The 27,639-nt window shown below is 41.9% G+C and overlaps 1 protein-coding gene across 1 annotated transcript; it reads left to right on the plus strand.

The window, feature by feature from the left end:
* Positions 1–26,421, plus strand: si:ch211-51a6.2 (neurotrypsin). Its single transcript, XM_028603816.1, has 14 exons — positions 1–291; positions 9,460–9,499; positions 12,162–12,404; positions 12,741–12,879; positions 13,685–13,860; positions 15,491–15,638; positions 17,764–17,942; positions 19,638–19,779; positions 20,964–21,178; positions 22,314–22,455; positions 22,669–22,947; positions 23,427–23,549; positions 24,063–24,343; positions 25,865–26,421. Exons 1-14 carry the CDS (start codon positions 220–222, stop codon positions 26,182–26,184), a joined length of 2,499 nt encoding a protein of 832 aa, XP_028459617.1. The 5' UTR covers positions 1–219; the 3' UTR covers positions 26,185–26,421.
* The last annotated feature ends 1,218 nt before the right edge of the window (positions 26,422–27,639 follow it).

Below are 27,639 nucleotides of genomic sequence, written 5' to 3' on the forward strand. Positions count from 1 at the left end.
AGGGAGAGTCTTGTTTCCTCGCCAACAGCGCGTCATTTTTAGCTCCAGAGCGTGTTGAATGTCTGGAGCTGAGTTAAGAGCGGACCACCGCCGGGGTCTCTGAATGTGTTTACCCGTCAATTTCTCATCTAATACCGGGCCGGAGAGGACATATTAGCAGGCATCAGAAGGCGGGGGTGAGCCGGTGAAGGTGTGGGAGGAGATGGTTCCTTCTGCGGGATGGACCGGAAGAAAGCCGTGCCCGGGTTCGTCCCCTGCTGTCTCTTGCTGGCCCTGTGTGTGTCTGCAGAGGTAAGCCAAATATAAAGATGATGTTTACGGTGTGTCATGTAGCCTGGACCGGCCTTTGTCACGGAGGACTGTTTTAGCCTCGTATAGGCTCTAGTGAACAGGACTGACTGACTGACTTTATTCTATGGCCCCGTCAATTCTTAGTCATTGTATAGAAAGTTTCCTGAAAATAATTTCTAATTTAGAGCTTTAAAGATGAGTTTATTAGTTGTCAACTATTAAATGAATCGCCATTTTGATAATCGATCAATTGGAGTCATTTCTCTGATGTGTCAGCTTGTTAAATGTGAATATCCTTCTAGTTTCTTCTCTCCTCTGTGACAGGAAAGTGAATATCTTTGAGTTGTGGACAAAATGAGACATTTGAGGACGTCATCTGATCCACATTTGTCACAATTTTCTGACATTGTATAGAGCAAATAACTAATCCATTATTCGAGAAAATAATCAACCCATTAATCGGTGACTTGCAACCCTATTCTAATTAGGGAAATAGAGACAATAATCCGAGACACCCTGGACTGGGTCTGTCTGTTGAAATAACATCAACAAGCCAACAGTCCACCCGAGTTCTTGACAGTTATTGAACATTGCATAAAACAAATAAAAAGGATCAATACGACGTGCATTTTCAATAGTCTGTGCATGTATACTAATGTTGTACCTTTTACTAATGTAAATAGCAATTGTTCTACAACCTGGTGCAATGCATCTCTCCTTGTTCTTACACAAGCTTTATGTTTAATTGTACATTGTCCCTGTTTTAAATCACATTACAGTTTGACTCACTGTGCATCATACGTGAGGGCATCCAATTTACTTTCCAGGAACCTTTAGAATAATTTACAGTGACATTCAGTATGAGTTATTTCCTGGGACTGGAAACCATAAGACCTGTCAAATAATACAGAAAACACCCTACACACATTGTTCCTAACTTAAAACAAGTTAAACAGATAGAGCCACGTCAGATCCTCACTCTCACTCAGCATCAGATGAAGAGATGGAATATACTGTAAATCGAACTAAGTAAGTGTAAAGTTGATAAATCCCTTGTGGAAACCAGAGGTGGGTCCTAATAATAATGATATGCACTCCTGCACTATTTTTCTGCTGCTAAATTCTATATATTCTACCTGCACCTGATGGTGAACCTAACTTATAACAATCAGTGCTCTGTTAAGTCTACTTATGCCCTATCTTTTGTTATCTGTTGTCTGTCCTGTCCCTTCTCTCTCTTAAATGCTCTACTTTAAGTATAATTTTATAGGTTTATGTATAATCTATAATGTCTACATGTAGCCTGTCTCATATGTCATTTTTATGTATTTAAAATGTAACAGCGTGCTCAGCGTGTAACACCACTGGATCCGTGGTGAATGTTTTGTCTCACTATATACAGTGTATATGGTTGAAAGCCATGCGCTGGGGAGGGCACAGTGGGAACCCTTGTAACACTTTTACCACCTAACCCTTACCCTTCTCTCCATATCTTTATAGTCTAAGCCAGACTCAGATAACAACACATTGAAGAGTATTTGCTTGTTGATGTGATCTGTTTCACTTTACAGCTTCTATTGACTATGTCATACAGACTGGACTGCCAAACGTGTGTAAATTAAAGCATTTCAGAACCAGATATTTGACTGGGTTGTCATTGTTGCTGATGACCTGACTTCTAGTTTTTTCCTAATTTAAGTTTCGAAACGAGTCTGTGCTACACACACCTCCCCGCCTTAAGAACAGTAGACTATAGACATGCACATGCAACAAGTGCAGTAAGGCAAGGCAAGGCAGCTTTATTTGTATAGCACATTTCAGGAACAGGGCAATTCAAAGTGCTTTACATAAAACATTAAAGAGCAGTTAAAAACGAATAAAAAATTAAAAACAGATAAAATATGAGAAAAGAAGTTACAGTGCAATATAAGAAATTAAACATTAAATAGCAGTTAAAAACAGTTAACAATATAAAAACAGATAAAATAAGAGATTTTAGGCTGCTAGTATGGGACAACGTATAAGTCGTTGCTCTATACATACGTAATCCACCTTCAATCCTTGCCGTTCCCACCAATCTTACTTTTTAATTCTCTTTATATGGTTATATTGTCATACTGTTTCAACAATGCAACTTCAGTATAAGAAATTAACAATTACTTAAAGAAAGGCAACATGAAAAAGAAAGGTCTTCAGCCTTGATTTAAAAGAATTGAGAGTTGCGGCCGACCTGCAGTTTTCTGGGAGTTTGTTCCAGATATGTGGAGCATAAAAACTGAACTCTGCTTCCCCCTGTTTAGTTCTGACTCTGGGGACAACAAGTAGACCTGTCCCAGACCACCTGAGAGGTCTGGGTGGGTCATAGTGTAGTAGCAGATCAGAAATGTATTATGTATTCATTTAATTTAAGAAAGTTCTGGCGCATCCAGTTGTTAATTTGTTCAATGTACTTAGTCAGTTTTTGTATTGGACTATAGTCAGCTGGTGATAACTTTATGTAAATTTGTGTGTCGTCCGCATAACTATGGTAACTTATTTTGTTGTTTTCCATAATCTGAGCAAGTGGAAGCAGGTCGATGTTAAACAGAAGAGTAGATGATAGTAGATTAGTTGTTTGCTCTGTAAAACAACTGCATGGTGCAAAATGTCAATCAGTGTTTCCCAAAAAGCCCAAGATGATGACCTCAAATGTCTTGTTTTGTCTACAACTCAAAGATATTCAGTTTCCTGTCACAGAGGAGAGAAGAAACCAAACAATATTCACATTTAAGAAGCTGGAATCAAATAAGTAATAAAGTAAGATTTCCTTTAAAAGTCATTCAAATTGACTAACCGATCATCAAAATTGTTGGCGAATAATTTAATAGTTGACAACAAATCAATTTATCTTTGCAGCTCTAGTAAGGACACAACATTGTTGCATACATTTCAAATTGTGTTTTCCAGAAACTACAGGTCTGTGTGTGTGTACAATGCAGTCGGTAAGTATTATAAGGGGTTGACTGTCAGCCTTAAAGTGTTTGAGGGTGTTCACATGTATAGTGGGTGAACAGTGTAGGACATGTACCCATTTTTATACATAGTCCCACATTGTTGGAACATGGTGACAGGGCTGTAATTCCTGCATTTTTCACCCAGTATATACTGTATCAAACAGCTTCAAATTGAACCAATTCAAGCTGAGAGTCAGCACTTTAGGTCATGGTTTCAGTTCAGATTCAACGTGCCGGAGTATTACGAAACATAACAAAACTCTGACAGTCTGTCTGGTCCTGATTTCATTGGTGGCTGCTCTGTTTGCTTCATATTATCAGCAGGTCAAAGTGTGCACTCATTTTTATTCATAACACATCATTGCAGATAAGTGTTAAAGTGAACCACAGTTTGAGAAATGTTTTGTGTCCCCTGTGAATGTGAAACTTAAGTTAGGTAACAAATAGAGATGGTCCGATACCATTTTTTGCTTCCCGAAACCGATTCCGATACCTGAACTTGCGTATCGGCCGATACCGAGTGTATATATATATTTTATTATGTTTTAACAGCTGTATACTACTATCCCTGTATGGATGTGATATGATTTTTATCTTTGTTGTCTGTCTGGCTCAAGTTAAACTCTTTGTTAAACATGAACAAACACAAACACAAATGCCACAGAACTTTCTTTTATTTTCCAGTTGGACAGTCAGTTATAACGTAAAAAGAACATACAGTGAGGAAAATAAGTATTTAAACACCCTGCTATTTTGCAAGTTCTCCCACTTAGAAATCATGGAGGGGTCTGAAATTGTCATCGTAGGTGCATGTCCACTGTGAGAGACATAATCTAAAAAAACAAATCCAGAAATCACAATGTATGATTTTTTAACTATTTATTTGTAAGATACAGCTGCAAATAAGTATTTGAACACCTGTCTATCAGCTCGAATTCTGACCCTCAAAGACCTGTTAGTCTGCCTTTAAAATGTCCACCTCCACTCCATTTATTATCCTAAATTAGATGCACCTGTTTGAGGTTGTTAGCTGAATAGAGACACCTGTCCACCCCATACAATCAGTAAGAATCCAACTACTAACATGGCCAAGACCAAAGAGCTGTCCAAAGACACGAGAGACAAAATTGTACACCTCCACAAGGCTGGAAAGGGCTACGGGGAAATTGCCAAGAAGCTTGGTGAAAAAAGGTCCACTGTTGGAGCAATCATTAGAAAATGGAAGAAGCTAAACATGACTGTCAATCTCCCTCGGACTGGGGCTCCATGCAAGATCTCACCTCGTGGGGTCTCAATGATCCTAAGAAAGGTGAGAAATCAGCCCAGAACTACACGGGAGGAGCTGGTCAATGACCTGAAAAGAGCTGGGACCACCGTTTCCAAGGTTACTGTTGGTAATACACTAAGACGTCATGGTTTGAAATCATGCATGGCACGGAAGGTTCCCCTGCTTAAACCAGCACATGTCAAGGCCCGTCTTAAGTTTGCCAATGACCATTTGGATGATCCAGAGGAGTCATGGGAGAAAGTCATGTGGTCAGATGAGACCAAAATAGAACTTTTTGGTCATAATTCCACTAACCGTGTTTGGAGGAAGAAGAATGATGAGTACCATCCCAAGAACACCATCCCTACTGTGAAGCATGGGGGTGGTAGCATCATGCTTTTTGGGTGTTTTTCTGCACATGGGACAGGGCGACTGCACTGTATTAAGGAGAGGATGACCGGGGCCATGTATCACGAGATTTTGGGGAACAACCTCCTTCCCTCAGTTAGAGCATTGAAGATGGGTCGAGGCTGGGTCTTCCAACATGACAATGAGCCGAAGCACACAGCCAGGATAACCAAGGAGTGGCTCTGTAAGAAGCATATCAAGGTTCTGGCGTGGCCTAGCCAGTCTCCAGACCTAAACCCAAAAGAGAATCTTTGGAGGGAGCTCAAACTCCGTGTTTCTCAGCGACAGCCCAGAAACCTGACTGATCTAGAGAAGATCTGTGTGGAGGAGTTGGCCAAAATCCCTCCTGCAGTGTGTGCAAACCTGGTGAAAAACTACAGGAAACCTTTGACGTCTGTACTTGCAAACAAAGGCTACTGTACCAAATATTAACATTGATTTTCTCAGGTGTTCAAATACTTATTTGCAGCTGTATCATACAGTTAAATAGTTAAAAAATCATACAATGTGATTTCTGGATTTTTTTATGTCTCTCACAGTGGACATGCACCTACGATGACAATTTCAGACCCCTCCATGATTTCTAAGTGGGAGAACTTGCAAAATAGCAGGGTGTTCAAATACTTATTTTCCTCACTGTAAATAAACTACTTTAACGTAGATTTTCTTTAGCTTTGTTACGTGGTATTGGATCGGTGCATAAACTCCAGTACTTCCCGATACCGATACTAGCGTTTTAGGCAGTATCGGAGCCGATACCGATACTGGTATAGGGTTACCATCTCTAGTAACAAACATACTTATTTTAACTCAAACCACAATCTTTTCCTTAAAGGAACACGCGGACTTATGGGGACTTTGTCTTATTCACCGTATAAGTTAGATAAGTCCATACATACCCTTCTCATCTCCGTGTGTGTTGTAACTCTGTCTGACACACCCACAGCTAGCCTAGCTTAGAACAGATCCTGGAGGTAACTGGCTCCATCTAGACTAGCTTAGCACAGATGCTGGAGCTAACCAGCTCCATCTAGCCTACTGCTCCCAATAAGTGACAAAATAACGTACTAACTTCTAACCGTATACATACTGGGAACTATATTCTCAGAAGGCGAAGCACTGCTAATGCTGCTACTTGGGCAGAGTGATATTACTCCAACTCTGAGCGAACTCTAGGCGAACTCTCTGCTCCTCACCACGGGGCTTCTCAGGTGCTGCGAGCAAATCACTCCCACCGACCACAAGGGCTGAAACTAAAAAAAATGTTATCGCAAGATTAACATTATTTTTGGCCTAGCAAACATTGTAGTTTTTTTCACATGCTGTTGCAACAACTAGTAACGTTAGAAAAACTACAACACCACACCGGATCTAGCTAGACCGGAAACTAAACAACAGGCACGCCGCACACACTTGTTTGGGCTTGCGAGCCGGCCAGAGAGTAGTAGGCTAACATTACGTTTTGAGTGGATGGCGAGCGCGAGACGCCGAAATGGACGCCAATAAGACTCTGAATGTAAAGTTTACTTTTAAAAAGTTGCCAAATGGTTCCATTGACAAGACCAAAGCGATCTGTGTGTTTTGTCGTTGTGAACTGAGCTATCATCGCAGCACGTCCAGTCTGAAATACCACCTGATGGCCAAGTACACAGCTGATGCCATTCCTCCCCCCCCCTCGTCAAAGCCAGGCGACAAAAGCACAAAACAAGCCGATCCACTTTTCCATGTTGATAATTGCATTAAAATGAGAAAAAATAATTGGACAAAAAGAAATCAAGGGACATTTAGAATAGATAAAAATGTGCGATTAATTGCGAGTTAAAGAGATGGTTCGGAGTAGTTTCACCCTAGGGTCCTTTGCACCATGACCTCGAGCCAAACACCCCCCCAGAAGCTTTTTTCAATTGGGTCTAACATTGGGAGAGTTAGCGTAGAGCAGCGTTATCAGCTGAATAGCTTAGCGCAGGGGCTAATGGACCCACGTTTGTATCTGGTAAATGACCCCACTAATAATGCCCGAAATGATACCAAATGTCTACTGTAGTACATATAGGTTATGCACTCATAAAACGATGGATTGGAAAGTTTGTAAGTACACCAGAAGTTTATGTAAATAACACTTGCCTGCTCTCTTCTGCTCTCTGCTGTTGTTGTTGCTGCTGTGAGACGAGTGCTTAGGGCTGTCTACAAATTACAACACCAAAAAGAGATGCAACAAAAATAATTTTTAATTTAACTTTTTTTTTAACTAAGTGCTGTAGTATAACTAGCAGGAGACAAGCAATAACTGAGGTAAGTTTGGAGACATTACCTTATTTAATCATTAAATTAATAAATATTTTTGTATCTCTTTTCGGTGTAGTAATTTTTAGACGGCCCTAAGCACTCGTCTAACTGCAGGTAGCAGCAGCAGCAGCAGCAACAACAGAGAGCAGAAGAGAGCAGGCAAGTGTTCATAAACTTCTGGTGTACTTACAAACTTTCCAATCCATCGTTTTATGAGTGCATAACCTATATGTACTAGTGTAGAAGTTTGGTATCATTTCGGGCATTATTAGTGGGGTCATTTACGAGATACAAACGTGGGTCCATTAGCCTCTGCGCTAATAAGCTATTCAGCTGATAACGCTACTCTACGCTAACTCTCCCAATGTTCGACCCAGGTGAAAAAAGCTTCTGGGGGGGTGTTTGGCTCGAGGTCTTGGTGCAAAGGACCCTAGGGTGAAATTACTCCGAACCATCACTTTATTATTTAAGCAAATCAAAGGATTATTTTAGCAACCGATGTCTACCAGAGAGGACAAGTTAGCTGTTAGTAAGCTAATGTTAGCTATGTGTTAGCCAGCCAAGGCACTTGCAAACATAATCCTGCATAACGTTATCATTTTTCCACATTCCACTATTGCATACTGTCAAAATGTTTTAGCTTACTTAGACTTAGTAATAAATATACAGCGGTTAGCCTAAAACTGATATATGTGAAGACAGATGTCAGTGCACACGTAATGTTAGGCGTACTGAGTTTCAGGATCCCACAGTTTTCCCATTCTTCCTGTCACTTACTGCCTGTGTCTACTTTTGTCTTCCTAAAAGCTCAGTTTTTCAGTTTGGCAGCTTATAAAAACTTTGTTATGGGCTCTTACTGTAAGCCTGTTGGAAGTGCATCCCACCACACGGCAGCTTTTAGGCATTTTTCTGGTGTTTGCTAGCAGACGGAATTGACAAGGAGGCACCTTTAGGCAATAATAAAGTCAATGGAGAGCGATGAATTTTTTTCCCCTCCGGTGTGGATGGAACCTAAATGCACACTGTCTCTATGGACTGTTCCTGTTCTAATGTATGGGTGTTTTAATGGTTTTAAAGGGTGTGGAATTATTTTTTATGTGGGTTTTAGTGTCTGTGTGGTAGGGTTAGTGTGCATTAGTGTTGTTAATTTACAATGTGGTTACCATGACCAAGACCTGTGTGTGTGTGTGTGTGTGTGTGTGTGTGTGTGTGTGTGTGTGTGTGTGTGTGTGTGTGTGTGTGTGTGTTCTACGCAGCTCGTCACAATATTACAACAAAATGAGAGCAGCAACCAAAACAAAAAAGAATATGGAGCAGTAACACCAGGGTGATAGAGAAAGACATCATATCTCTATGGCTCTGAGTAACATCAATGAGCCTCGGCTAAAATCTTACACTACAGCAACTAACATTAAAGGAATACTCCTCCAAAAACATAAAACCCTCAACACCTGCAGGCTTGAACGGCGGCTCTGAAAAGTTTGCAGCTCGCTTGCACGTATTGAAAATGTCAGCTGGAGTCAGACTGGTATGAACACAGTTATAATGGATTACACTGGAGACCCAGTTTCTCAGCAAGACGTGTCAAAGCATATTACTACATGTATAGATACATGTTAAACAACTCATGCAGCACAATATAGCACCTTATGCGCTGACCATCTGTATGCTTACTATGTGCCAAACATATTTTTGGCCGAAATATAGATAAATATAAACTCCAACTCCATATGTTCTTTGTCTTTATAACAAAATCTTGTGAAGAAGCTGAAATAAGGATAGGTTTTTATTTTTAAAATAAGGCTTGTTTTAACATGTTAGACAGGAAACAAACTACCTTTTAAGTGTCTTGGGTAATGTTGTTGTACATGCACGCTGCCTCTTGACCACTCCACTTGTGAGAGTCGGTGTACCACATTGCTGTACAATTTATAACTCCGGTTCCCATAGTCATTATTGTACGCTTTATGATTTGCTAGAATGGCTGTCTCTAAGTCTATGTAGACAACTTCATGTGTATATGTTTGTGTACAACAGGTGGCTTCCTTATCAGGTTTGAATGGTTTGCACTGAGCTGGGTGGGAAAAAGCCTTCTCCTTCTTTGCTCCATATTTGAATAATCTAATAATTGAAAATGGTAACTCCTCTGCATTCTGCTTGTGAATCATGATTTCAAACTCTTATTTGTTCCATGACGTACTATTTCTTCCACAGGTCACTGAGGTTGGGCACTTGAATATTGTGCAGAGTGCAGGTAAGGGTTATGTTTAAGTCTTGATTAATTTGTGGTCTCAATTTGTATAGCACCTTTTAAAAAGAATAGTTTACAGAAGAAACAAAAGCACATACAAATCAATGCACATACACACTTGATTTGTGATTGTTTAATTATTAATATGTATTTATTATTTATTATTCTCAACCTCTGTTTAGATCAAACTATTTTTGTTCCTATCCTGCAAGTTATACCATAATTACTAATAATCTTTACCTTCGTAGACAGTCTAATCTAGCTTGCAGCCGTCAGTATACTGTAGCCTTCATGCTCCTGTCCGTGGTTCTTTCCAGCCCTCCCTGTCCCACCAGCCATCATGTCCTCCAGTCACAGCATGTCTGTATACAATAAACCAGTATGGTTTACCGTTTTACCGCCACCACCGGCAGCAGCAGCCTGTGTATCCATCACAGTCACAGTTAAAGCAGTAAAGTCCCTGTAGATTACCTGATTTTCATGCTTCATGATTTATGGCAATGAGGCTCCACCACTAATGGAAACAAAAGCTCAATGACTTCATGCCCGTCAGATGCTCCCATTGAAATATGGATGAGTTGACTGTTTAGTATTTTATGCTTGGCAGCTGTGTTGGAATCTGCAAGAATCTACATGTGCAAATGTTGAGTGATTGACTGTAGGAGACTGTTTTGAGTAAATCAGGGTTGTTCCTGCTCTTGTCTGTGTGTGAACTAGTCTCATAATGTCTGCACAGGAAGCAGCTTTATAGATCAGTTTTACAGTTGGCAGTGCTTCTGGTTGCCATTAGGTCTCTCCACCTGCATTTCAGAATTTTCTTGTTAAACCACCATCTGCCCACCAGATGCATGTGTCATGTTGAACATGTACTCCAGCATCATAGAACTTGTTTTTAACAATCACTCCAGGTTCCCATTACCTGAGGAGTTCTAAAGCTGCTTCTCATCCCACTCATGAAATGTGAAAACTCAGGATCCTAATGTAGAAAAAAATAAAGAACCTAATGGAGAAATGCTCCGAGTTAAAAAGCAGTGATCATTTGAGCAGCTGAGCATTTAGTTTATCCACATTCATTAGAGGGGATAAAAAATTAAAAAAGCTAAAATAGAATAAGACCGGTATAAAATACAGGAATAAAAGTTACAGTGAAGTGTACGAAAAGTATGTCAAGTAAACACTGTCTAAAGTCTGTTGTAATTTCTCTCCAATTTCGGATTACATGTTCCAGCAGCCGGCTGTGTAGTTTTTGTTGGCAATTTTTCACGATAGAATGTGCTCGCTACTCCATTACAGTCAGTCTGTTCAATCACGTTGAAGTCAATGTGTTGACGCCTGCGCTGTATGCCGGTGTTGACGTCCACATGTCCAACAAGGATCATCTAGCATCTACCGCATCTATCTGATCGCCAATTGGCCCAGGCCTACACTGCAGTTTCAGAGTCTTTTTATACTGGTATAAGTTCCAACTGGCTGAATGTGTACCAAAACAAGCAGATAGATTGTTGTATTTGTAGTCCCGAAGTGCATGCTACAAAAATCTAACCGCAGTCTAAGCTACCACAAGATAATTTTAGCTAACGTTAGCTAGCATGTCAAACGGGGCTAGTCAGTCTTTCAACGGCTCTGGAGCTAGTAAATCAGCACATAGGAGAATGTAAAGTCGCACGTCAACTATAAAATAGCAAGGTGACCAGTAAAACTACAGCAGATGACTACCCTTGGCTAATTAAAAAAACTAACTTACTTTAAGATGGTTCTTCAGGTTGGGGGTGGAGTAATTTGGACGCTGAAAGGAGGTTGGTTGCTGGCAAGCAGAGGCTGCACGGCACAGTTATATTTCGTTCTCCCTTCTCTTTCTTTAATGTGAAATGCTGTTTGAATTTCCAAGATAGAAACGCATTCCTGCCCTGGCTCTGTTGTGCCGGTTCAGACTCCATTGTGACTGATCACGCAAATAACTAATGTTTTTGTTTTCATATTGGGGCTTCTGGGAAATGCATGGAGTTGCCTTAATTTATTCAGAGAGTGAATAAACTTGTGAAATAGAGAAGTATTGTCATGTAATTCACTGATTTCAACAATGTAACTGTATTTTAAATACCAACTATTTAAATTGTAACTGTAATGGAATAATAATTCATAATCATCATATCAATCATAATTTGTATTCTGAATACGTAACGCTGGTACATGTATTCCGTTACTCGCCAACACTGTGTACAACATTTACTGTAGTGAGTTCTTATGATAGGCCAACTTAAACACTAGAAGGGGCAAAGGACACACCATTGGTGCCAAATCAAAAAACTAAACTAACTATGCACAGCAGAAATCTAAAATGAGAAAAGAAACATGTCAGGAAAAGGAGAACCTAACTACTCCGACTAAACCCCAAATAAAACACATTGAAACACATGACACATTGCCTCTACAAATCCAAATCTTGCTCTGAACCAAGATGTTCGACAAAACGAAAAAATCACCAACGTTGGGTCCCACTGTTTGTGTGGTAAAATTCTTCAATGAGAGAAAATTTGTTTGTAAAGAGTTACTTACGCATCCTACTAGATTTGATCTCGCTTGTGTTTTTAATAATTCTATCTTCTCTGAGCTCATTGTTTTGTTGCTCTTCATGTAATGTGTATGACCTGGTCTGTGTCTGCAGCTCCGCTCTCCTGTTCAGAAGGCTTTACAGATCTGGGCTACTATAATGGCTCAGTTTCCCACACGGACTCAGGCTCCCCCTGCCTGAAGTGGACAGACTTCCCAGATTACATGCAGCAGTACCCAGGCCGAGGTCTGGGGGACCACAGCTTCTGCCGAAACCCAGACCGAGAGGCCAACCCCTGGTGCTTTTTCAGGCAGAGCTCAGGTGCCATCGGCTGGGCCTACTGCGACTGCCATCAGGGTGAGCTGAAGGGGGGAACCTAGGTAATGGATGGATGGATGGATGGATGGATGGATTGATTGATTTGTGGATGGATGGATGGATGATGGATAGATGAATGGATTTGTAGATGGATGGATGGATGGATGGATGGATTGATTGATTGATTGATTTATGGATGGATTTGTGAATGGATGGATGGATAGATGGATAGATGGATGTATGAATGGATTTGTGGATTTGTGGATGGATGGATTTTTGGATGGATGGTTGACAGACCAATGGCCAATGCACTCATTATTAAGGGTACCAAACTAATAACGTATTGTAACAGGTTTACTTGTGTGTCATTTGCAGGTGCAGCCAGATTGGTGGGGGCGTCATCCAGCAATAGCGGGCGCCTGGAGGTGTATCTGAATGGCCAGTGGGGGGCAGTATGTGATACACACTGGACCAACCGTGATGCCAGCGTCATATGCAGACAGCTCGGACTGGGGTGAGGGCAGTCTCACAGAGCCAAACATGTTTCTTATGACAATACACACATGGAGACGACTAGACGAAACCAATGAAGTCGCTGCTGACAAAGCTACAACCAGTCAGACTTTTTTCAATTTAGTTGCAGATTTAATTTGAATCACTGCCTATACATTTCAAACTTGGTTAGCAGTTTAGTTAGTTTTTTTGCTTCACTACATTTCAGAGGGCAATCTTGTACCTTTTACACAGATTAACCGAACTGTCCCATATTTGCCTGTTTTGATATCTGTATACACTCTCTATATCAAATTCAGAATGGAACTAAAAATCCTTGTTATGACTGCTCCGTGACATTAGTGAGAGGTCATGGCATTGCTAAGAAACCAACACATTTAGCAATTCTAGCTATGCTGTAGATTAGGGTAGATTAAAACTACATTTCGGAGCTAAGAGCTACGGTGATACCACTACAAGGTACAGGGATTTGTCAACTTGGGCTGCTTGGGTTTTCTGCTACAGGCCTCTACTCATGATGAAGAGTGAAGACAACATGAGGCATGTTGAAGAAGAGCTTGGTTATGTTCTGCTTTTCATTAACATGTTTTTTTCCTGCTTTTTTGGGAAAATCAAATCACGTCAACATGTTTGCATTGTTCTGCAATGGCATTGGGCTTAGTATGAGTAGACACAGTAGCTGCCATTCTTTTAAATGCTTAAAAGTATTTTTAACCTGACTTTTCCATTGGGTGTTTGCTGTGAGGGTAGGAGCATTCATGTGTGTTTAAAAGAAGAGTCTCTCTGTGTATCTGCTGTCCATGCAGTGAGATCGGTACAGCCCTGCGGCAATCCTACTTTGGCCCAGGTTCCGTCTTCCACTATGAGCGTCTGGGTTGCCGTGGTAATGAGAATTCCCTGCTGGAATGCCGGAGCAGGAAGTTTGTCACCAGCGACTGTAACCATGGCAATGAAGCAGGGGTGGTTTGTGCTGAGCCTGAAGGTGAGAACTGTGTCACCTCAGATTATATAAAGCAATACATCACTGATAAATATTAACAAATGTATTGTGGATACGGGTGAGTGGGGGGGCGGGCAGTGTGTGGGATTTCCCTGTTTCTGGTCTACATATCCCTGCCTCTGCTGAATTATTTTGACAAAATGTTAATATAACCCTCATGAATGAAATCAAAATTATTTTGAGCCAGAAAAAACCTTTCAGTCAATAAGTAGGCCTAAAGGCTGCAATCACTTTTTGGCAAGTAAAAAATTTATTCTATATCTACTATATTACTACTATACTATATAGTATATATATACTACTTTAGGCTAAATCCGCCTACACATGATAGGCAGTAAAACCGCTCTGCGCGGGCCATTCCCTTGATTTCCTATGGAGAGAGAACTAGTCGCTGCGCGACCCCTGGCACAAAGAATTGCTGCTTTGTGCTTTAACTTGAAATTATTTCAACTTTGACCTAGTTGTCGCTAACTTTTCAAGGCGCAACCATGGGCGCAACCAATTCCAGAACGTTCCTGCGCTGCGCTTTGCCTCTTTGCTCTGCGCCCTACCTCGTGGTTTTGCTGCGGATCCTTTGTAGGCGGCTTAATACATATTCCAACTGGTACAAATGACTGGACTGCTTGGCACAAAGCAAGTAAAATAATGTAGTCATAAGCATAATTGCAAGAAGGATAGGCTACTTTATTTGATATAATCCGCCAGTAAACCGTGTTAATTACAGGCTAGGCTAGTATATAGTCCGTTTTCCAAATATAAACAAGGATATTAGACATAGGCCTACCAAACACAAATTCCTTTTATTATTGCCTAATCACATTATTGTCGTCCCTGGTTATGCTGTAAACAGCAAACACTTATTTGGTCATAATAGTGTAGTAAGTAAGAAGTAATTATTCTGTCACACGAAAGGTTAAAGTTTCACAAACCCATATCTTTGCTATTACCACGGACAGAAAGTGTAGTTGCATGTTATGGTTGTTTGATCCAGGGAAATGCAGCTGTAGACATATAGAAACTGGGCAATACAGCCTGAACATGCTGCACGCGCTCCCATAGACAGCAATCGGTCAATGGCAGTCGATCACTTTTTGGCACAACACCAGTTGCACTACACCCCTGCTCCTGCGTCCCATGCATGCAATTTAACAATGCTAAGCAAACTGGGAAGAGGAACAACTGGATATAGCCTACTTTCATCTCCTTTATCTAAAACACATGTTTGATGCTTTCCTGTGTCAACACTTTGACTAACCTTAGCTTGGAGAGCTAATTTACCTGTTGGGCCAAAGACTCAAGAAAATGACACCACCCAAACTAGCAGTCAGTCCAACCGGCAGAGAGATATTGCTCTTCCTAACGCTAGATTTGGTTTATCAAAGACACTAGCAAACAACCCAGGACAGAAAATAAGCACAGGAGAGATGTCAGATAGGTCGGCCCTCCGCTCCTGTTCAACTATATATCTTCAAACGTAGTTACGGCTGAACAGGACAACAGAAATAAACTGATTTCACATTTGTCCCAATTCAAATAACCATTTTTAGGAAATTCAACCTATCCAAAAACAATATGTGTATTATTGGTTTAAGTTTTACCTCTTGTTTCTCAGGCACTGGCATCCCTTTGAGGCTGGTGGGAGGCCTGGAGGACTTTGAGGGGCGCGTCGAGTTGTACCGTGATGGCAAATGGGGAACAATTTGCAATGACCGGTGGGATGACACTGATGCTGAGGTGGTGTGCCGACAGTTGGGCCTGGGGTAAGACACAACTGCTGTGCTACTGCTACACCAATAATGTCAGGAGCATGTCTTCTGAGCGAAATTCCTTTCAGTTAAAAGCTTTAGCGCATAACTTTTTTATAATAATGAATGTCCGTTACATTCAAGCCATTGCCAAATGAGTTGCTACAAATTAATTAATCTAATTAAGACTATCAGCTCCACACAACTCTCTCTGGATTTCTCAGTATGACTCAGAAGATTGTGGCATCCGGCGAATTTCCCGCGCAGAAACTCGAGTGAAGATAATGACCTCTTCTGAAGAGTCCATCATGTTTTTTAATCCTCCGTGTCCTCCTTGGCTACTAGCAGCTTGTATCATGTGGACGCACCGACAGTTTTGTTGTCATTACTTAGAATTCCTCATGGGGGCGACAGAAACTACGCCCTTTATTCTTTAAAAGTGTAGACAGTCTACCTACCTTCCGTCACAAGTGCCAATCATTAACTTCATGTATCAATATCAATATATTGTGGCAAAACTACTGTGAGAGCAGTGTACAAAAGATGAATAGAATAAATGGTAACACTTTACAACAAGCGGTACACAAAAATGTTGTTATTAAGGAACGAGTGAGGAATGAATTTAGGAATATCCTAGTCTATATCCACGACGTTCCACTTCCGGGATTGTTCCGTTGCCGCCGAAATTTTAGCCAGATTTCACTCTTTTTGGCCGGACTATGGTTAACTGCTCCTCAGATCTCTGCAGGATAAATCCAGACAGCTAGCTAGACTATCTGTCCAATCTGTTCCTTCCTGAGACTATTTTGCGGAGACACTGGGGCTCTGCCCGGCGCTTAGCAGGAAAAACCGGAGATAGGACGTAGAGGATGACCTAAATTGAGGACAGCTACGCTCATTATTGTAAGTGCAATGATAAGTTAAAGTCCAATAAGTCCTTTATCAAACCGCCGACTGCAGAGATCTCGCTTAATACTGGACCAATGTCAAAGATTGTTGTTCCCATCAGTCACTTAGACACAAAAACATAGGACAATAGGGTCCAGGTTCATAAAAACGGTGGCTACCCTTTAATATGGTGTTTCAGAGAAACACAACATCATATTGGTCCGTGTATTTTTCTGTTTTCCATCAGTAGTTAAAATAGTTTAAAAAAGCCTCATTTTAATTTTTTCATTAAGCTGTTTTGCTAGGCGTACTGTATTCTGTCTCTGAAATATTTTAGCTTCTATAACATCCATAGGCCTTTGTCCGTGCCCTGATTAATTCTCCAGTTTCTTATGCACCAGCACACACAATAACGCAACTCTGGAAGTATTCTCCTGCTGTCTTTAAATTGTTCATTAATTTATTCGAACAACTATATTTGGCATCCTAACATTACTGTAAATTTGCATTAAGACACACTTGGATGTATTTTGTGTTGCACAATTGCATGCTGGGTACTTATCCCACTTGGTGTTTTATGGTGTTTTTGTGATATACCCACAATGCTGACTGAGTCGAAACACCAGGTGCAACAACATACAGTGTTAAATATAGTATTGTAGGCTGCATATGAAGTGCGCATAGCCCCACATGATAGCATTCATCCTCATAGTATTAATATATGACATTATTTATGTTGTAATTGACTATATGTTACAGCAGTGGTTCTCAAATTTCTTAAAAGAAAATTTCTGGGGGTCGCCAGATAGTTGGGGAGAAAAAAAAATTAAATATCATATTCTAGACTGGGGAATAATGGTTTTTACATTACTTTGTGAGTTTGGTATATTTCATGTGGTATATTCAGTGCTTCATTTGTAAATCAGGAGGTCCTGGAACACAGAAAGGGGTCTGAAGGTGGGTCAGGGGAGCACATTGGACAAGGCTAGGTGCTAGCAGCTACAACTAAAACTAAACTGTCATTAAAGCAAAGCATTTTTTTTTACATGTATTAATCAGAGCATTCACAAAAATCCGTTGAAATCCGCAGGGGGAGGTGTGTAGAAACAGCTGTTTACAGCGGTTTGCAGCTCTCTCTCGTTGTTGAGGGGGGTGGGGGGGTCGCAAACACCAACTTCATTATTCTGAGGGTTGTGAACCACTGTGCTACAATAAACATAAAGGTGGTGGTTTTTTTTGTCCTGACTAACAGGGGCGTGGCCAAGGCGTGGACATGGGCCCACTCTGGCCAGAGTGCGGGTCCCATCTTCCTGGATGGGGTTGAGTGTTCAGGCAATGAACTCTCCCTGGAGGAGTGTCCTCATGACATCTGGGACCAACACAACTGTGACCAAATGAAAGATGCAGGGGTGTCCTGCAACCCATACACAGGTCAGAGCCAAGGAAGGAAACACACTAACTCACATATTCATATTACACAACACTGTAATCAGTCCTGTGGGAAGTCAAAGCCATTTGGACTGCCTGGTGGAAAATGGCTGTGAGAGTCACTGAGGTCACATGTGGGTCGTTAGGTGACATGGCTGTCAGGTCAGAGTCACATTAATAAAGGTGTGAAAGGGAGTTAAAACCGCCTGGGAGGAGATGTCATGACTCTCAAGCACGTTTTACATACTCAGCTGCAATTGTTTTTTCTCCCGTTGCCACTATATGGGAGCACATGAAAGTAGTTAATTAGTTTATTTTATGTTTCTTTTCACAATTTTCTCATTTAAGTCCCGGTAGTTTGTTAACGTTTTAGTGTAGAGAATCGGTGCAACGTAGGAAAGCTTTTTGCACCCCTCTTTTGTCAGGCAGGTGCGTAGGATGTGACCAAAGATAGTGTAGAGAATCGGAAAAGTGATGATCAGGTTTTCCTCCAATCTGTTTCAAGTTCTTTAACAAAAAAGAACAAAGAAACCAAAACAAGCACAATTTAAGGCAGGTTTAAGTCACTTTTGCGTTCACTTTTCATACCCGAAAGCTTCTTCCATTATCTTTACAGTCAATGGTTGAACCTTTCTCAACTTCTCCAGGTTGCACTGCTGATTGACTTTTGAGTCTTGATTTCTGAGCGGCCCCAGGACGTTATTTAGAGGTTCCATTCAAATGTCTGTCAGTCGGTCACTTGTTTGGTTGGTCTACCAGTTTGAAATATCTGAGACAGAAATATCTCAACTATTAGATTGCCATGACTTTTTGGAATGACATTTATGGACCCCAGTGAATGTATCCTGCAGACTTGGGACATCACTTGACTTTCCTCTAGCACAACCACAAGGTTTACATTTTTGATTTTGAGTGACAATTCTTCAATGGATTAAATGAAATTTGCTACAGACTTTTATGTTCCCCGCAGAATGAATTGTAATAACTTTGGTGAACCCTTAACATTTCCTCTGATGCCATCATTAGGTCAAATTTTGTCCAATACTAGAACCAAATATTTGCAAAACTAATGGCATTCCGATCAGCCTTAGCTGTAATGTGTTTATTGCTACAAATGTGAGCATACTAACATGTTAAACTAAGTTGAACAGGGTAAATATTATACCTGCCATACATCCCCAATTTTGTTGCCATGCTAGCATTAGCATTTAGCTCAAAGAACTGCGTAAGGGCCTAAGTACAGCCTCACAGAGCCACTAGCATGGCTGTAAAGCCTAAGTCTTGTTGGGCTTGTTGTCTTGTCTGTTGTCTTCTCTGTCCAAAATGTGTACATTGTTTTCATCAAAGATGTCCTTTACATGTAGGTAGACTGCTGCGTCTTGACCCAAGGAGTTGGACCTCCCATGTTGGGCCATGTTCAGTGGGTGTTTTGTGGCTCTAGTGTAAGGGCCTGTGCATTCCTTGCTGCATGTTAACAACCCTACAGTGGTTAATTGCCTGGGAGTGGCAATTTGCATTTGACTGACGACTTCTAGATATCCAATGACTTTAAAGACTGAGAATTCTCCCAGACATGTTGTCATCTTAACCAAGCTAAAAGAGACCACTAACGCCAACACTAAAACATATGAGATTGGCCATGCACTGCCCTGAGTATGTGATCTAATAAAGCATTAGTGTTTTCCTGTGTGGCAGCAGACGGTGCCGTTCGTCTGGTGGGTGCAGACAGTCACTGGGAGGGACGCGTGGAGATTTACCACCAGGGAGAATGGGGCACTGTGTGTGATGACAACTGGACTGAGCTCAACGCCCAGGTAGTGTGTAGGCAGCTGGGCTTCAGGTCAGTGCATCACTACATCTGTGTCACTACGAAACACCTCTCTGTCTTAGGAGATTGTGTACTTCCCTATGTTTTTAAATCAATCTAAAGTAGGGATTAACAAGCATGTCTGCAGGTGACCATTCTTACCAAGAACTAAGGGCTTCTTTTACCTGACAAAGCAAAATGAAAGTCTTTTTTTTAACCCCACAAACATTGAACAAGATATTTGTACTAAGCCTTATCAATCTATCCATCTATTTTTCTGCCTCATATCTGGGTTCCGGAGGTGGTAGCAGAAGGCTTAAACCCTTTCGCACTAAGGGCTCAACCAGGGATATTTTTTCCCCCACTATGGCCACGCCAAGACCCACCCTTCAATAGCTACTGTTGGCCAGGCGTCCATGCTTACGCAAGGTAACGTAACCTGATTTGTTCAGGTCCTATCCCCTGACTAATTGGCTATCCTAACTTTAACCACTCAAGGTCAATGCCTAACCCCAACCAATCGAGCAGCTATTGAAGGGCGGTTCTTGGCGTGGCCATAGTGGGGAAAATGTTTTTGCAACGAGGGCTGATTTTGTGCTTAAAAGGGTCAACCTGCCAAACTGCCTCGCCCGTTTCCAGCAACGTGGGGTAATTAAAACGAATCGCTCACGGTTGTGATCCAGGTCATATATATATTATTTGTCATGACCATGGATCAACCCGTGTTGACTGGGTTTGGTTTGAATTGACAAAAGAAGAGTCAGATAACTCCGGGCTGACCCTGGTCATTGGTGTGAAAGAGGTCAATAAGGTAGTCCAGGTGCCCCCCTCCTACTTATTCTGTGAGATCTCAAGGCATTCCTTGGGATACTGTTTAAACCCTCAAGCAAGCACAAGGGGTTACAGAATAAAAATGAACAAAACTACCTTATTAGATCAGTTCAACTAAAACACAAATCACCAGTAGGCCCGAGGCCTTCAAATCCTTCAAATTCTGGAGAAAATCAGTACTAATTGAATCACACTTAATCTGTAATCAATAGGAAATTATATTATTTCTGTTTTCACACACCGGTCATTTCTGCAACCTAAATAAAGATTTGGCATACATAGTTATTTGTTTCTCACATTAACCAAAGTTTTGATCATGTTGTTCTTCACACCATTACAATGAGTGTCCATAGACAGATAGATGTTCTTTTGTGCTTTGTCTGCAGAGGCCGAGCGACGGTGGCTCCTGACGGGGTCTACGAAGAAGGTCGCGGGCTGATCCTACTGGACGAGGTGCAGTGTCGAGGAACAGAGGCCAGCTTACTGGCCTGCACCCACTCTGAGTGGGGCCAACATGACTGCTCCCACAGTGAGGATGTAGGTGTCCGCTGTGAGAGGGGAGGTGATACCAACGAGATACTCAGCCTTTTCCCTTCTATTGGTAAGTACACACATTGGTGGCTATTAGAGTTGTTCATCGAGAACCGATTCCTACTTGGAATCGTTTCAAAAATTGTGATTCCAGTGGAATCGTTTCTTTATTGGAATCGTTTGGAATAGTTTGGAGGATTTGGTTTCCAATCTGATCATGGGTTCCAAATTTAACATGCGCAAGTTTTGGTTTACGTAGCCATGTGTTGCAGCCATGGAGCACAATAAGCGACGCTCTAGTGTGGCTTTATTTTACATTGAAAAAGCCTGGTAAAACTGCAACCCACCATTGAATCAAAATAAAACTTTCGTTTTATTTGTGAAATAAGCATGTGACGTGTTTCAACTCCACCCCTCAAAGAAGAACAAGAATCGGAATCGAAAGGAAGAATCGCAATTGGAATCAGAATCATTAAAATCCAATGCCCAACCTTAGTGGCTATTGAGTAGGGTTGGGTACCGAGACCCGGTGCTAATACGGCACCGGTGTTGGTATCTACGGGGCCGAATAGCAACGCAGATTTTGATGCTTCATGTTGGTGCCACTTCAATGTCTGTGCTGCTCTCTGATGCTCCAAATGCACGTTACAGGCAACAGAAACATCGCTGCACGTGACGCTAGTTAACACTACACTAGATGTTACACAAGTAACGTTAGCCTACCATTAGCTAGCAGCTGGATTAAACACGGTTAAAATGCTGACAGCTAAACGGTGTAAAGTCTGACTGTATTTCACTGGAGAGGACTCACAACACCGGGACGTACAACAGTCTGCAGCAACCGTTGTCGGAAAAACATCACAGACAGTGCATTCACTTGAAACTCGCCTTGCCAGCCTCGTGGTGCATTCAAGTTATTGTAAAATACCCTTTTCCCATCTAGTGGTTGTTTTTGTTGTTTACCAGCAACACACTAGTAAAATAAGTTATTGTTATTACATTTTTAATAAATCATTTATAAGCAGTTCTTCAATGTTGTCGGTATCAGAAATACCCAACCCTACTATTAACGGAATGCAGTTGTCTTTTCTGCTTATGAGATTTGTGTGTATTACCCTTGTAAAGACGTAAAGGGTAAATCTGAAAACCTCAGGGCATGAATAACTTTAATCAAGGCACATTTTCCCTGTAATGTTTCTTTGCAGGCCCTCTGGTGCGTTTGGTTTCTGGAGAGAGCAGGAAGGAGGGTAGAGTGGAGGTCTTCATTAACGGCCAGTGGGGAAGCGTGTGTGATGATGGCTGGAATGATGTCAATGCGGCTGTAGTTTGCAGACAGCTGGGATTCACGTTAGTATGATTACACCTTTGATGAACTTGGCTAAGGAAGCTAGACAAAAGCTCATGCAGTGTCCAAAATGAACGGGTTCATCATCTTGGGAGCATGAACGTGCTTACAAAGTTTCATGGAAATCTGTCGTGTGATTTGGATATTTTTAGGCATGCTAGCAGCATACAGCAATTAACAATGATGCTGTGTGTCTTTGTGTGTTGACCGCCCAGCGGTGTGGCTAAAGCTCGGTCCATGGCGTACTTTGGTGAGGGGCAAGGTCCCATCCATCTGGACAACGTTCGATGCTCGGGCACTGAGATGTCCTTAGGCCAGTGTCCAGCTGTGGGTCAGGATAGCCATGACTGTCGCCACAGTGAGGATGCAGGCGTCATCTGTGACTACACCCTGGATCCTTTGGGGGATGCTGCCGTGGCAATGCAGACCTGCGGCCAAAGACTCAATAACCAGCGTCGTCGACGCAGGATTATAGGAGGGGATAAGTCACTGAGGTTAGTATACGCATGCAACACTCTCCACTGGAAGGTATTTAGGTTTAAACACACTTACAAATGTACAAATTCAATGTCTCTTTAAGCTCGTACATCAATGGAACACCAACACAGGTGTAATTAGTTTAGTTTATTCACACATTATTAAAAAATTAACAACAATAAGGCTTGATACAAGGTAAAGGATTGTGCACGGGAGGTGAAAAAACTTTAAAGATAGGGCGCCTGGGTAGCTCACCTAGTAGAGCGTGCGCCCCATGTACAGAGGCTCAGTCCTTGTCGCAGCGGCTGCACGTTCAATTCTGACCTGCGGCCCTTTGCTGCATGTCATTCCCCCTCTCTCGCCCCTTTCATGTCTTAGCTTTTCTCAGTTATCAGTGAAGGTCACAAAAAAGGATCTAAGTAACCCTAGTTACACTAAGCAGCAGTGACGTTGTAGTAGCTATATTTTGTGTGTGTGTGTGTGTGTGTGATTTCAGAGGCGAGTGGCCCTGGCAGGTGTCTCTGTGGCTCAGGTCTCAGTCTAAAGGAAACCATCCTCTGTGTGGAGCATCACTCATCAGCCCCTGCTGGGTTGTGACGGCTGCCCACTGCTTCAAGAGGTAGGAGACAGCTCCCTCTAACGGCCACCGGTTACCGTGTGTCCCTCTCGTTGATAGGCTCACATAATCTGTAAATGTTTACATTTTGTATCCAACATTTATGTTTTTGATTGATTGTTAATGTAATCATGTCACCCAGATGGACACACATTTTGGCAGGATTTGTGAATCTGGTCACTCTGTAAACTGTCAAACTTATTTAGTTGCATTGCTTACCCTGTACATGTTATTTTTTAACCAAAATTGAAAAGTAATTTGAGTCACTTACATGTAAAAGTAATTAGGAATCCAATCCACTCACTTCAGTGTTTAGATTTTGTTATCATATTACATTTTTTTCGTTTAGATTAAATAGACTTCACCACGGGTGTCTATTTGTCAACATGAAATCCCTCCTGAGTTGTTGTAACATTACTTTGTAGGTTATGCATGCCATCTAATGTAATGGGTTACATACTAAATAAATGGGCATTTATCAAAACTATCATTTCCAAATTTGCTTTGCGCCTCCAGATTTGGCAGAGACCCGACCCGCTACGTTTTGCGCCTGGGTGACTACCATACCGAGGAGCAGGATGACTTTGAACGCACCTTGTCACCGGAATGCATCATTATCCACAGGAAGTACCGCAGCCAGGGCTGGGAGTACGACATCGCCCTGCTGCGGCTCAAAGGCACAGAGGGCAACTGTGTGGCATTCAACCCCCACACTGGTGCCGTGTGTCTGCCAGAGGCAGGCAGCAAGTGGGAGAAGAGGCCTGCCGCCTGCGTGATCACCGGCTGGGGCATCACAGGTAACGCCACTGCCTGGACCATCGCATGGCCTCTACGTAATTCTCCATCGGTGTGTGTGTGTATATTCTGATGGTTGTACTTGACTTGCATTCAATATTGATTGTTTTACCTACCTTCCCAGGGAGCGGAAAAAATAGCAATTGTGCAAAGCATCTCTCCTTGTTCTTTAACAAGGTTCATGTTTAATCATGCATCGTCCCTGTTTAAATGAAATCACATTACATTAGGATTTAATCTTAACGTGTAAGAAATATTTTACCATTAGTATCTAAATCAAACATGATGGCTCGTTGATGACAACCAGGCAACAGCTTAAAGGAGCATTACATCATTTTGGTAAATATGCCAGTTTGTTGTCAAGCCCAGAGTCTGATGAAGAGATAACAGCTTCATTTCTGTACGTCCTACACAGAGATACAGCAGGTCTTCGCAACCCTTTCACCTAGCCATTTTTATTTATATATTAATTAACTACTACGGGCGCCTGGGTAGCTCACCTGGTAGCGCATGCGCCCATGCACAGAGGCTCAGTCCTAGCCACGGAGGCCACAGGTTTGGTTCCGACCTGCAGCCCTTTGCTGCATGCCATTCCCCCTCTTTCTCCCCTTTCATGTCTAAGCTGTCCTATCGAATAAATAAAGGTTGGGTGTATACATGTAGTATATTAAAATGCAATTAGGTCGAGCTCGCCTATCAATATTGACTCAAGTGACTCTAGTGACTCGCACCACCCTCTAATTAGCTTATAGCGCTAGTCGTCGGGGTATGGATGAAGTAAAAAGATATCTCTATTTCTACACCACTAACAAGGCTCAAACTAGCACCATACTTCCACGGTAGCATAATGAGGGTCCCTACATGTAAACCCAAGCATTGAGAACAGACAGTTTATTAAAAAGATAGTTTATAAAGACAGTGCTGTTCATTAAACTATCTTTTTAATAAACTGTCTGTACACTTACAAAGTTCTCAAGTTCTCAGTTTACATATAGGGACCCTCATTATGCTACCGTGGAAGTATGGTGCTATTTTGAGCCTTGTTAGCGGTGTAGAAATAGCAATTATATTTTACTTTTGCGTGCCCCTACGTCTATCTATATAAGATAATTAGCAGTTTGCGCTAAAACTGGTCACATTCAATTACGGTACCTGTGTGTTATTTACCCCTAGGTTCATTTTGCGCCGGATTTGTCCTTTAAAGAATGATTAGTTAAGGATTGACCATTTGTGAAGCATTGGCATAGCATACAGTAACTAATCATTAGGGCTGAATCACAGTTAATCAGTAACTACTACTAACCATTCAGTCCTCGTTCATTAATACAGTAACTACCAGCCAGTAACTACTCATTAACTAACCAATCGCTCATCATTCGTTCCTCATTCGTTACTCAGTAACTGCCTACATTTTTGTGTACCTTATTGTAAAGCCATTATTTGTATTTCTGTTAGATATCTTCCACTCAGTAATTTCACATTACTATACTCTTGTTGAAATGAGACTTTTTTTTTTCTGTCAGACTCGGAGTACTCCCGGACTCTGCTCCAGGCCTGGGTCCCCCTGCTTCCAGCCTGGAAGTGTAAGAAGCGATACAGTGATCGCTTCACCAGCCGCATGCTGTGTGCCGGGAGCCTGTCGGAGCGCCACCGTGTGGACAGTTGCCAGGGTGACAGTGGGGGTCCACTGGTTTGCCAGGGGGAGGGGGGCCGTTGGGTGCTGACGGGAGTCATCTCCTGGGGTCATGGCTGTGGTAACCCCTCATTCCCCGGGGTGTACACGCGTGTTAGCAGGTTCCTGCGATGGATTGACAAGGTCATCAACAAACCCTACAAGACCTAATAACGGAGAACACTCAGAGTTCTTTACCATTGGCATTGACATTTCTCTTTACTGACATTCAGCTCAGCACAGCCCTTTCACCTCACATCCAAAACTCACCGATGCAACCAAAACACTTACTGCACATCTCCGAATCCACTCTTTTGTCATTTGTCTCCCAACAGAAACACTAGTCCCTTTCTGACCGGAGGGATTTTTGCAGTTCCTAGAACATAATGTTCCTAGAACCCTTTTTTTCTCCTGTTCCAACTGGACCAATTTGGGGATTATTAAGTTCCTCTGACCGCAGTTCCTGTAACTCTTTCAGCTCCTACTTCAGGGCACAGTCTTTTTACTGTTACCTTTTCCGCATAGGAACCCTTATGGTCGAGACACACCAACCAGACAGCCGACCGTCGGCAGAAAAGCCAGTCGGACTGATCAGTCTCCCTGAGTTGGTCAAAAAAGTGCCTCGGAACACACCAAAGCGACAAGACGTAATACGTTTCCATAACAGCAGGTGGCGCTAATCTGTATTGTCGCCCAAAAATGAACGCGTCATGTGGGTCTGGTTGAATCTGTCTTCATTTCAGATCAACAAAGGTCAGTTTAAAAGATTTTGGTCCGATGTTGAGAGACTCTAGTCATGCTCATCCTGTCAGTCAGCTCCTCGTTTCCGGGTTAGCACTCCACCAATCAGATGGGTCATTTGAGTCTGACTGCCGGCAGCGCCTACCTTCCGATTATACATGTCAAATCAGCCAAAATGAAGGCCGACGGCCCCTCGGATGGACGACGGCACGGAACACACCGAACAGACTCGAGTCACCGATCTCGCCAGACTGTCCGACGGCCGATTATTGGGTTGGTGTGTCTCAGGTTTTAGTGACCTAGCAACGTCTGAAACACAAACAGTACATATTCTCCACTATCTGTTGCAATTCGCCTACCTATGATAACTCATAAGACAAATTGTTGTGTTGTATGTGGCGCTAAAGTCAAGTGACGACGCTATAAAATTGCCGTGCTTGCGTCTCTCCCTTACCCCTCCTACCAGTTCCTATGACCACTTGGTCAGTGTGAATGCAAATGGCAAAACCGGTTTGGGGGGAGAGTAGTTAGTAGATCTGTTTAGAAGTGGACTGTTCCTAGAACTACATTCCTGTAACTACTTGGTCGGAAAGAGGCTACTGTCACTTATTATTACACGATGACCTACAGGAACACTAACAACCGGCAGTATTACACTATACAATAACTATTGTCTTTCCTTTATTTAATTAGCATAAACCAAGATTCCACTACAACAAAAAGGACTCTTCTGTATCGCATGGTTTTGTGCTAGCTCAGCATAACTCACAACAATGAATCAGAAATGCTCCAATATGCTTCCAAAGGCTATATCTTTTGCCATTTTTTTTAGCCATTGCTACAACAATTTGTTCAATACTTTTAACAACTTTCCTAAACTCAGTT

This window comes from Perca flavescens, chromosome 17, assembly GCF_004354835.1.
Source record: "Perca flavescens isolate YP-PL-M2 chromosome 17, PFLA_1.0, whole genome shotgun sequence".
In the NCBI taxonomy this organism is placed as follows: Eukaryota; Metazoa; Chordata; class Actinopteri; order Perciformes; family Percidae; genus Perca; species Perca flavescens.